Source organism: Astatotilapia calliptera, chromosome 12 (genome assembly GCF_900246225.1).
Source record: "Astatotilapia calliptera chromosome 12, fAstCal1.2, whole genome shotgun sequence".
Classification (NCBI taxonomy): Eukaryota; Metazoa; Chordata; class Actinopteri; order Cichliformes; family Cichlidae; genus Astatotilapia; species Astatotilapia calliptera.
The window spans coordinates 4,431,953-4,444,685 of record NC_039313.1 but is presented as its reverse complement, the minus strand read 5'-3'; the positions used below and the strand labels follow the sequence as shown (position 1 = coordinate 4,444,685).

The 12,733-nt window shown below is 43.3% G+C and overlaps 1 protein-coding gene across 7 annotated transcripts in view; it reads left to right on the top strand.

Moving 5' to 3' along the window:
• Nucleotides 1-12,733, top strand: part of cux2b (cut-like homeobox 2b) — a 95,997-nt gene that overhangs the window by 35,751 nt on the left and 47,513 nt on the right. For 6 of the 7 annotated variants that reach the window (XM_026186165.1, XM_026186163.1, XM_026186166.1 and 3 more), the window contains exons 2-3: nt 630-740; nt 4,138-4,185. In XM_026186165.1, the coding sequence (XP_026041950.1) occupies nt 630-740; nt 4,138-4,185 (159 nt within the window). Of the gene's footprint in view, nt 1-629; nt 741-1,735; nt 2,275-4,137; nt 4,186-12,733 lie in introns of those variants that run through there. The other variant, XM_026186167.1, reaches the window with a different exon arrangement.

The window sequence follows — 12,733 nt, the reverse complement described above, 5'->3', positions numbered from 1 at the left end:
TAATGTGGTTTAAAGCTATGGAGGCTGCTGTCGCGTATTGAAAATCTGAGCGGGATCAATATAAAGATTGGTGCGGGCGATGGGGGAGAGAGATGGAAAAGAGGCTGAAAATAGATCTGACCTGTGGTAATTACTACAGCATGTGAGGCGCTCGTGTGTTTGAATCAGGTCTCGGCCGGGCTTAAAAAACAGCCACTCATTTCAGAAGGAAGCTCCATTTGTTTATAAGGGTGTTTGTCAGGTTATTGGGCCTTAACATGTGACCCCCTCCCTCCCTTGCTCTCTCTCTCACCCTCTCACCCCATTCGCTCACTGGCGCTCTATAGCTGTTGCAAGCGTATTGATTATTTCAAATACTGATTATCTAAAAGGCCTTCTGCTACTGTAGGCATTGGATTTATTTTGGCTTAATTATTTATGGGCCAGGGCTAGCTGTAAGTATTACTGCTGTGAGATCATGAAGGATTACATTGTTAATATTCAGCAGTGTATTTTTATTTATGTACACTCTTAAGCTTTACTGGATGAGCTTTGGCCGGCTCCCTAAAGTGCCGTCTCTCTCTCTCTGTCTCGCTCTGTTTCTCTCTCCCCCCGTCTCACCGTTTGTCTGTCTTTTGTGTGTTTTGTAGAGGGAGCTAAACTCTGCAGCGTCTGAACTGGCGGGTCGACAAGAGGAGAGTGAACATTCCCACAAGCACCTGGTAGAGCTGAGCAGAGAGTTCAAGAGAAATGTCCCTGAGGTGAGTCTGGCACCCCCCCACCCCTTACACTGTCTCACACATACACACATATGACCCCCCTACATTATTTCAACTATGTGCCATTTTGCTCATCTTCACCTCAGCAGGTACTGACTGTCTGCATCACTGCAGCTGCTCAAGCCCCCGCACATACCTTTTTGAACAGGGAATTATTTCTCTTGTAAAGCCTGCATTAGCATACTGTATGTTAACAGTGCGCAGCACTTGCGAGAAATCAGGGTTAGCCTCCTCCCTTCCCCTTTCCAGTAGATCAGTTAATATTTAAATGCTGAGGCCTTGCAGTATTAGCCTCTGGCTTGGTGCGATGAGGGTTGAGGGGGCTCATTTGCAAAAAAAGGTAAGCACGACTGTGCTGGTTGCTTTCAACTCCAAAGCTAAAGCACCACTTTATGAAAAAGTTATCTTGGTGTCAGAGTTGGCAGTGGATGTTGATATATCTCCAGGTTTATGAGATGGATCAGGAACAGGTGTCTCTCCAAACCCATTAAGGAAAGGGATTCTGACTAAACAATGTGATGAATGCTGATTAGGACGCATCCCCCTCTGCACCATCCCGCCTGTTAGGGTTCACTACTTTGTCTCTGGTTGTATGTTACAATACAGAACCAGACACAAGTTGTGATATACACTGAGCTATCAAAGCAGCTACTTTCCTTTAACAACAAGTGAACTCCGTTAGTCTGATGTATCTTCAGTTCATTCTTTTTCTGAACTCTCTTCTAACAGCTTTCACTAGAATAGCATGTTTTGCAGTCTCTTAAAACAAAGCTCCACATGGCTAATTACCATAACCAAGCACATGGCTAATTAGAATATTATTACATATACACATTACCCAAGCTATTTCTCAACATATGTTTACACACATGCTGTACACAAACGTGAAATGTGCTCATGCTAAAAAAAAAAAAAAAGTCTAAACAGATGCTCAGATAAATTGTGTATTTTACTCCAAAGCTAGGCTAACATACAAGTAGCATCCCTAAAGTTTGCTACAGTGATGAAGCAGGCCCTTTTAGCTTCTTAGCCATAATCTCACATGTAATCTCATAGCTTTGTGTTTCTTTACATCCACTGTTTGTCTTCAGCTGAAGCGGTGTGGACCACTGACTCTGCATTGATCTTTTCATATAGCCTCTTGCTACTTCCTTCCTTCTGCTGTCTTGCCACCAGCACTATTTTCCCCTCTTTATTTTATTTCTTAATTAATAGTTCATCTGTAATTCTTAGATTTTCTTGTTGAGGGACAAACAAAAAAATTCTACCTTAAGCCAAAGTCAAATTTAAATGTTGAAGTTGTTGTTTGCCAATGATGAGATTCCTTAATTAAGACTTTAAAGCGAATGATACGGTGGCCCTGAGAGTCAAAGCACAACAGATGTTTTTTTGGGGGGGAGGAGGCATTAAGGTGACAAAACAGCTGCAGAAGTGACAGAAACTAAAACATGTGAAGGGTTGCGCCGCTGAGATACGCTTAAAAGAAGGATTAATCAGTGCCGTGAGGGAGAAAAAGGTAAGGTCACATGGTTCATGTAATACTGTAGCTACGTGTTTGCTATTAGTCGTTTATTGTTAGCTTGTCACTTTCGCAGCTTGTCACGTTATCGTCTCCACAGAAACGCTTGAGTTGCATTTTATCTTTTCTCTTTCCGTTGTGTTTTTTGTGTGTAGTTTTTTTTTGGTAGCTTTTCTATATGCTGACGTTTTCTTAAGTTGCAATGCATTTGACCTCTCAGGGCTGCCGTAGAATGAGGACTGGCGATAGATATTGATAAGACTTGATACCGATACTGTTATTGATTCTTCTTAGCTGAGCCACAACAAAACAGTTTTTATTATGTTAGAGTTTAGAAACTAAAGGAGAAATAAGTATTTGAGGTGTGCCCCACTTATTAAAAGCTAATGTTGATTATTTTTCAATATGTAGCTGTCAAAAGAAACATGTTGGCACTGGTAAAAAGGAGTGATGCACTTGGAGCCATATGATTCTGATGAACTGGACAATCTGGAACCAGTCCTGAATAGCTTTCCTTAATGAAATTTCATTGCATTAACTACAGTGTAGTCAGATATGAGATCTCTTTGTGGTTAGCACCACGGAGAGAAACTATTAAACACAAGCAATGCATCTTTCAGTGTAAGTACTGGAATGTGAATGTCATTTGAAGCGAACATAAGCTATAATATTTCTTCTGTTTACAATCAGTTCTTGTCTTGTCATTATTTAGGGGTACTAAAAATATCTTATTTAACCAGGACCCGTTATGCTCATTTTCTAGTTCCATATTTATGTTCTTGGACCTGAATAGCTTTGCATAATTCACAGTTAAAATATAATCTTCATTGAGCTCGTCTTATCTTCTGTCTGAAGCGAGCCGTTTTTCCCCTCCCTTTAAGAAAACTTTCTTCTGACTACAAGAGGTTTGAACATCAGGTGGGTGGGGCTTGAATTCTTACATCCAGAGGTGTATGGCTCAGGTGACTACAACAGGGATATCCCCTCGCATTGACATCATGCAGGACCAAGAGTAGAAAAAGTGAAAGAGAGCATTTTTTTGTCACATCCTGACTAATCATACTTTCAGACGCTACTAAATTCTACTAAAAGGGGCGGATGTCAAACTATCCTAACCATTACACTTAATACATCACAATAAGATTTTAACAACATGTAGAATTTCATGTGTCATTATTTATGTTCTGGGCTATTTTTAATACCTACTAAGAAGCTATATAGACATCACTTATTTTCATGTTCTTCTGCTTTACATTAAAAATGTGCTGAGACCTCGATGCACCTTGCTTTTGTAAAGCAAAATGGCAATTAAGGTAGATTGAACCGAGTACATGAAAAGCAAAACCTAAGAGAGATACAGATATGATTTAGTCCTTTTTCATCATCTTCCTTTGAAATGATCAACTATTGACATGTAGGCTGAATTCAAAGGGAATATTTTTATATTTTATAAATTAACCTTCAAACTATTTGCTATGCTGCCTGCCTATCTCAGCCTGTAGTGCGCTGCTGTAATCTTGTCAGTATAATACAGGCGTTTAAGACAGGATCAGGCTGTCACCACTGGCAGCACAATCCCCTTACCTGAGGCTGCGAGAGCTCGCACACGTCTGGATCTCTAGCTAGTGGAAAGCCCCACTTTTGAAACATGCCCACTCAAACTCTTCAGGTTTAACCACTAATACTCACACCCCATTACGACGTAACTCACCGGCAGCACACGTGCAATGTGAGGGAAGCTGTGGTGAGAATCCATTAACGTGCTCTTTCTTATGTTTGTGCCGCACTGGGACTGGTAGACAGGTGGAGTGTGTGCAAAAACGACAAAGTGCTGAGACAATTTTTTTTGTCTGTACACAGGAAGTCCGGGAGATGGTGGCACCTGTTCTCAAGAGTTTCCAAGCCCAGGTGAGTCGCACGACTTTTGCATGCTACGGATCACTGATTCAGCAGCAGATTTAGCAGATTCAGCGCTTTTATCGACGATGTCTGAGGCTTTGTCTGCATAACATTATAATCTACTGAAAGGAGACACTCTTGCTTAGCACACTGACCAAAGCAGACCACTGTGCTCCTGGAAAGAAACACTTGATTGATAGGGCAAGGAATCCATGGCGTGCTTTTCATGTTACTGCTCATCTGGTGCTTATTGACTGATGCCTTTTCTGTCAAAGTGAAGTAGCATCTATCTGCCATTAGATGATCAGATATCTGGCTTCTCATATTTTCTTGGCTGAGACAAGCCCTCATTTCCTGTTGTGATGGTGCATTCAGCGTGCCCCCTCTGACGTCGCCATATTGAAAAAGTCATCTGATACCTACCAAGACTCTGCTCTAGCCATTAAACCAAGGTCATAAATCACATTTGTGAGCTGCATTATGGTCCACGAAGCAGAGGCTTATGGAAATGATACCACAAATATGTTTCCAGTCTCGTTCTCCCCCTTCTAAACTCCCGCTCAGCGCTAACCTGAAAGCCTCATCATCGGTAAACATTAGAACACTCGGCATGGATTGTTCAGATCTCTTGGAAGCGATTATTGGCAGCTTCTTTTTAATGCTTTATAATTGACTATGCCCAAGTAAGCGTGTTTTCTGGCAGGAGCTATCACATTCAGCACCCTGTGGTTGATTTCTGTGCTAATTCAATTACTCCGACTGTAAAGTTCCACAAATATCAGAAGCACCCTTCCATATCTTTATTGTGCAAACAGGAACCCAAAGGATTAATTTAAGCACCATTGATGTCTGACAACTGGGAGTCTCGAGATGTTTCATAGTAGATAAAATAGATGGCTGATAATGAGCAATGATTTTTTTCTTTTTTTTCATGTTAGCTGCAGGCCTCTCTGGGTACCTCTTGGTCTCTCTTGTGTAACTACCACAGGCTCGTGTTCTGCACATTTATAAGTAAGCCAGCTTGCAAAGCAAAAAAGCTATTTTTTGATCGCAGGGTGCAGCAGGCAACTAAGCACACCATAATAATCTAATCCTCTGGTGTTTTTCTGATACACTTTGACCTTATTGGTAATGTCAAACAGCTTGCAGAGGCTTGTGAACTTTACCCAGCGGTAGTCTGCTCGACCTCAGTGTAAGCCGTGGGACCTCGACCTGCTGCTGCTGCAGGGGGAGACAGTGGAAGGGAAGGTTGGAGTTGGATGTGCTTATTTGGCTGTGTGGTTTGGGATAGACCGAAGCTCCCCTGCAGGTGCACTGTACAGGTGGTGAACCGTAGAAAAGTCCCGGCGTGTTCTGCGTGTGTGTGTGTGAGGATGCATACTTGCGAGGAGGAAAAAAAACTGGGTCCCTGCCCCCCTTTTCTTCCCCTCCCTCATTGCAGTTCGGAGGCCCAGAGGAGTGCCTCTTGGTATTTGGACCCTCATCATGCCACTTCTAAAGGAGAAGTCGGCTCCTTTGAAGTGTTTGCGACATGACAGGTTCCCTTTCTTTTCTTTTTTCATTTCAATGTTCCCCACCCACTTTCCCTCTCTTCTCCCGTCCAATCTCGCCTTCTAATTATCACTAACCAGGCGACTGATTAGAAACACGTTGCCGACCTAGTTTTTCCGCAGAGCTGGAGGAGGAGAAAGGGTTAATCCCAGAGCTGGTGGCTGTCATTGGTCGCTTCCCTCCTTCTTCTCCTCTCTCTTTTTTTTTTCTCCTTTCGTTCTGCTCTCCTCTTTTCTTTCCCTGGAAGTTTGCTAATGAGGTCCCGTCAGAGCTGAGGAGAGGTGTTAATTTGGCCTTGTGAAGTAGGAAGGAGATTAAGGACAGTGAGGAGCTGAGTTTACGGCTTAAAATACACCGCTGTCCTTATTAATCCACAGGGCCCTGGGAGACCGGCGTTTTTGGTTTTATAATGAACACTGTCTTATTAAGAAGGTAATTTTAATAAAAATTTACGGCGAAGAAGAGGAGATGGTACACGTCTCCATGGTCTCAGGCACACCTTTGGGGCTGAGGGATATGACAGTTATTTCTCAAATAACCGATCGCTGGAGAGCCGGGCCCGTTGGACCGCGCTGTTCACACAGCTCTCTCTCTCAGAGCTCTCGCTGCCATCTGAACATACAGGAAAAACAGACTTTGCCGACTCTCACCGAGACTTCGCAGGCTTCTCAGTGCAATTTACACCTCCCTCTCACTTTAGAGTATAAACTCCCCTCAGGACGAACCGTGATTCCTGGTATGTTTGCAGGAGAGAGGCAGATTCCTCCTCACATCCGGACAATCTGAATATCAGGCCCAAATTAAGCACTCATTCTATTTTTCTCTCCTCTCCTCTTGATGTCGTTCGGCGATCTCGGAAAAAGAAAACAGCAGTATGGGTCCCTAATTACTGAAACTTGCTTTACAATGATAATCCGTAGAGTAATTTAGCGTGCACAATGAGAGTTGTGGTGCTTGCGCAGATGGAGATTCTGATAAATAGTTTGTAACGTGTAATTAGCAGCTCTGCCGGTTACATGCCATTAACCCCTCAAGCTCAGGAATCATTATTGGCCCTCATTATCAAGCAGTAAGGTACGATCGAGCTGACTAGACATCAAAAACATCAAACAGCTATTAAAGCAGTGCGAGCTGGGGGCCGGTGGACACCTGTTTATGAGTCTAACTGTGCCATTTCTTCCCCTGAGGTGCTAAAAGTGATGATGTGAGGGAAGACAATGTTTTCATGTATATTGTTGTTGTTGTGGTTGCTTGTTTTTCTGTGTGAGCTTTGGAGGTCTTTTTCAAATGAATTAAGACATCTCAAAATGGCTGCTGTGTCTTGTCTGGAAAGGTGGACTGTGCTGGTAATATGACCTTTCATGCTGGAGAGCGGCACCAGAAATGTGCAATAAAAAAGACAAAACAGTTGTTTGGATTGTCATATCTGCTTTAGTGCTTTTTTGTTTTTGTCATTAAAAGCTTCTGCAACTGTATTTTCATCCTCGTTTAAGGCTTCTTGCAGATAATTTGTCCACGAGTATAAGAGCTGAGTGGAGACCTTTGCCCATAATGCCTCGCCCTGAGCTGCCCTCCCGTACTCCACGCGGCGAGGTAGACGTCCACCATCTTTGATCATCCATCGAGAGCCGACCAGTTTTTCCTCCTTTTTGATTAATTCCTGAAGGAAATGATAATTTCTCTTGAATGTATGAATATGTTATGAATAGTGGAATGAATCAAAGAGTAAAGGATGATAATTAATTACAGCGCTATGATAAAAGGCTGTGGGTGTTATGACGCAAGCTTCCTCTGTGTCATTATGAGAGGCTCCGTAATTACCTTTCTGCACGAGCCAGCGCTCCTGGCGGTGCTGGCAGTGAGAGTGCCGCTCGCTGAGTGAGTCTAACGGTCATAAAGCTTTTCCCTGCCTAATTGTCTGAGGGGCTCTATGGCACTTTCATAGATGAGGGACTGCGCCGTTAGGAAAAATGCTCGGCGACGCTACAGCTTTTCCAGCTCAATGAAGACAGATCTTCATCATGGGCTAAACCTTGCGGTTATTAGGTACAGATTGCATGAGTGGATGGCTAACTTGGGAAGGTGGTGTCGGAATGAGTGAGCAGCAGAGTCATACAGTCTGATAAAAAGCTGCTAGTAGACTACGTACAGTTTTAAAAGCAAGCTAGTGTGGATTTCTTTGTACATTATAGGCTCATATTTCTGTGCCAGTGAACCAGATCTGTGCCTCCCAGGTACCTCTGAATATTCCCTTTGTGTTATTATTCATGCCCTACCTTATGTAAGGGGCATTTACGACACCCTCCTACTCACTCCCACTCGCCCATCCTCCCATGCTTCCCCCCCCGGCTATGACCAGGCTGCTCCATACTGGGCCGACGAGGTATCTCTAATGCCTGTCTCCTGCTCGGCTGTCTTAGGCTCATTGAGCAGCAGGCCAGGCCCAGGATCTCCAGGCCATTACCTATTCATAGCACGCACCGGCCTCCAGCCTATTGTGGGGAACATAATGGGCTCCGGGGCCATGTAAACCACCGGCTTTCTGCTCCCAGTTTATCGCTTGTGTCCTTTTCATGCTAAGGAGAGGGAATGAAGGTGAGAGTAAGGAAGTTATGAGAGAGAAGGGAGAGCCAAGAGGGAGAGGGATGTGAGGGGGCGTGGGAGTGTAATTGGACATTAGATAATACCTTCCTTGAGTCTTCTACGTCCTTTGCATCTCCTGAGGGTGAATGGCCTTGCATGTTCTCCACATCAGTGCAGAAAAGCTGCTTTGAGTCAAACGTAATGCACCTCGATTCACTCACTGTTTCAGTTTCTATTACTTTAAAGTTTACTTTTATCGATCACGATTAATCAGAGATGAACAAGCTTATATGTGGATGTTGGATCAAATGCTCTGTATCCTGCTGTAACAATGCAACTTCATTTCGTCTAATGCCAAGTCCTGTACATGAGCAGTGAATAAATAGCCTTTTTCTGAAGATACTGATATTTCTTAGAGATAGTCTAGTTTAAGTTGACACATCACTTTACATTCTAAACGTATTCAGTGCAAGACATGTAGTAAATGGCCTCTGGGTGAATTTGAACCTGGGCCTCTGGTTAACCTGCTCAGCCTTTTGCACTATACCAACATCCTTGTTGGGAATAACTTTAAAGTGACCTGTGTAACTTCTGCCAGGTACTGTGGGCACAACTGACAAAATACAGAATAATAAATGTGAAAATATTGTAATCAGCAAGTGAATTTTAAGTTGGTATATTTACAGATAAATTTAATATAAAGCCAGGACGATGCCACCCACAGGTTTGTGAACTTTGGCTTTTGAAGCCTAAAAAAACAGATAAAAGTAGAATTACCCTCACCCAAAAGCATGCACTTCCTGGGTGGTTTGTTGGTACAAAAAGACATTCAGCTGTGTCAGCATTCACCTTTCACTCAAAGAGGGCATGCTGTTAATGTGCAATGTAAAATTGTAAGGCTTATGAAGGATTTAAATGAATGAAAATAATAAAAATCTACCTGCTATCAAGTACATTAGTTATAAAGACCAAAAATGTTTATTGTAATTGTCATTTTAACATGGAAGTTTATTCAATTCCATTTAATTCAATTTTATTTATATAGCGCCAAATCACAACAACAGTCGCCTCTTTATATTGTAAGGTAGACCCTACAATAATACATACAGAGAAAAACCCAACAATCATATGACCCCCTATGGCAAGCACTTTGGTGACAGTGGGAAGGAAAAACTCCCTTTTAACAGGAAGAAACCTCAGGCAGAACCAGGCTCAGGGAGGGGCGGGGCCATCTGCTGCGGCAGGTTGGGGTGAGAGAAGGAAAACAGGATAAAAGACATGCTGTGGAAGAGAGCCGCAGCTTCCTTAAAGATAGCCTCAAGTGGCCACTAGAGGAACTGCAGTTTTGACAAGCGCTTCATTTCCCAGAACTGGAGGTTAATGCTTGATATGGACAAATTACTTTTTCTAGGTGACTCGTATAGGTTGGGATTTGTTGCTAGCTACAAGTAAATATAGAATTGGTGAACACTGCCAGTTTTGTACCAAACCAGTTTGTTCTCATAAAATAAAACTGAGGGCTATAACAGAAAAAGCCTTCCACAAGAAGGACAAAAATAGAAATCATTATCTCGCAGATCCAAACAGAAAACACAGATTGTGTTTTCTTTTTAAATATGCTTGCTACGTATGTTTTCTGTCTGCAGAGGTGAGCACTTTTTTTTTTCTGGCCAAATTTATAGCTTAAGAATTTACCATCCGTCAGCTTGGCAGAAGCTCAGACAGTACCTTTTTAAAATGAAATATCATTAATTCAGTAAATGACAACATAAACAAACCCAGTAGTTGGGTGGCAGCGTTTCCCAGCGCTGCACCATCTTTCAGCTCCATATTGGGCCTTTTGTAGAAGTTTAATATATCTGACTGCCCTTGTTTGTTTCCTGTGTGGTGACTGATTGTTGTGATTCTGCCGGGTGTTTTTATGCTGAGACGCCTCAACCTTTCCATCAGCCTTCCCAGTGTCAGTCTTATCCCTCCTCTGCTGTGCTGTGATCTGATGGCGTGTGTGTGTGTGTTGGCGTGTTTGTTTTCCTGTCCTGACTGATGCCCTGTCGGAGCGTCCCAGTTGGGTGTATTCATCATTATGGATGCGTGTTTAGAGTCAGGGATGCACACCAGGTAAAGAAGAGAAGATGGGGGGGGGGGGGTTGTTATAAATAGGCACTTGGCTCTCTAGCCATGTGGAATTGATGAGTTTCAGCACATTCTGCTCTGCAGTGCCAGGTTTAATTTCTACCGTCCTGACAGCACAAACCTCAGAGCCCAGAGACATCACGCCTGACTGCCGCTGCTGTGCAAATGTTAGCCATGTTTGAGGATGGACGCACGCATAGCGCCGGCTGCAGCGCTCCTATTGGATGTCTGACTGGGTGTACATCCCCTCCTCTAAACCCCTGTCACCTTAACAGACAGGCAATCACATCCCTGACTGGACACTCACCAGCAGCACACAGTAACTAATCCAAGAGGCAGTTTCTAAGACTGAGCTCGCCTCGGTCTTAACATGGTCAGCTACTGGTTACGAGGCAGGTGAACGCCTCTGTTTCCTCATCTGCTCCCTCCAGGCACCCTAAGTCAGACAGCAGCAGCAGCAGGACGAACCACAGCAGCAGCACTGTCTCTGAGATTCTCCGAGTCCTGGCTCACTCTCAGCTGCTGGCAAGAGCACAGTCAAATTAGCCAATAAAAATGTGTGAAATCGGTGGCTCAGTGCCGGCGAGGACGTGCCAGGAGAAATAAACATCAGTGCTCGCACAACCAGGAAAAGCTCGTGTGAAGAGGAAAAAGGCGGAACGGGAGAGCTGCTCCGTCGATTCTACGGCACGACTCTCTGATTTCAGGCGCAGAATCGGAGCTGCACAGACACAGTCGGAGTAAAGTTGTTTCTCCCCTCCACTGAACACAGAGACCCGGCACCGGATCAGGCCGGTGTCAGCACAAGTCAGAAGAACATGAGCTTCTGTCAGAGGATACACAGGCCTCACGTGCCGAAGTGATTTAATTCCCACTGTTCATCTGCAGTGGCCTCCCCCCTCACCATCCCCACCATCCCCACCCCCACACCTGAAGCCTGGGAATACCAGTCTTCATTTCACATGATGCTCGGCTGTGAAGTTTAATTTCAGCAAAATCTAAACACGCTAATTAAATATCATAACTTTCTGAAGAAGGCTCTTGTAAAGGTACCTGAAATTTTAATTTAGACTTCAAAAGAGTGAAGACTTTAAAGCAAATCTATTGTTTTTCATTTAGACTTGCAATTTTCTTTTCTCTGCAGTGCTGCAGTACGAAGTTATGATTGATCTGGTAATTAAAATATGCAGAGAGGGAAAAATATTAACTGCTCCTTTTTTCACTTTCTTTTTGTTTTAGAAAACAGCCGACACATTTTCTCTGCTCTTTCCAGCACAGATAATTAAATTTTGCACATTGATGTTCTTTACACAGCATTCATCGGCCTCATTATTTTTCCATTTTCATCTTTCTGGTGCGAGATCGATAGATTGATAAAATGATGGAGCCTATCTTAAATAATGCAAGCGGTGAAAAGTTACACTTACTTTGCTGCTGGCTAAGTGTTTGAACTTTTTATTCTTCTTTCAAATTGTATTTAATATCCCATGAAGGTAGATCTCGCAGTATTACATGCTAGCATAAAACATTTATTCCCATTTTTGCAGTACCTCTGCAAAAAAAAAGAAGGAAAAAAAGATGCACCTCATCTCCAGTTTTAGTGAGCCTATGGTATATGAGATGATGCTTGTCAAGGCTAATATCCTAAATGATAAAGAAAGTGGCAATTCAAAGAAAGACAGCGTAAAGTAGGCCAATTAGTACCTAGGGAACATTTTGCTAGAAGAGATAGCAGCTCCAAATGTCACATGCACGAACATTAGGACCGATTGTTTATAATGTGACCTGACAGTTTGGGTCTCTTTAATATGGGATTAGCTACAATGCTAATTAACATGTGGCTCTATTAAAACCAGCAGCTGCAAGTGAAGTAACTCTCTTCTGATGTACGCCCCACATTAAAGTGTTGCGTCCTGATCACAAATCAGCGCCAACACTTTTAAGAGACCTCCTCGTTTCCTTTCCTATTTTCTACTGGAAGTGCGACCTCCTAAATCCCCCCCCCCCCCCCCCCCCACACACACACACACCCACCCCCCCAAAAATATCTTAAGCCCACAGATCAGAGTCTGCTTTGCCTTTGTCACAAACAGATATATGTTTTAAAGTCCCACTGCAGGGCTCTGTGTTTCATCAGAGACGTAAGCCACGGTGGCCTGAGGAGAATGTTAAACACATTCTCAATTAAAGCAGAGTAACTTTGCATCTCCTCGTCATTTCTCCTGCAGTCCCTGTAATTGGGTCTCTGTGGATTTAGCGGGAGAGTTCCAGCTCTTCTTGTGGAGTGGGG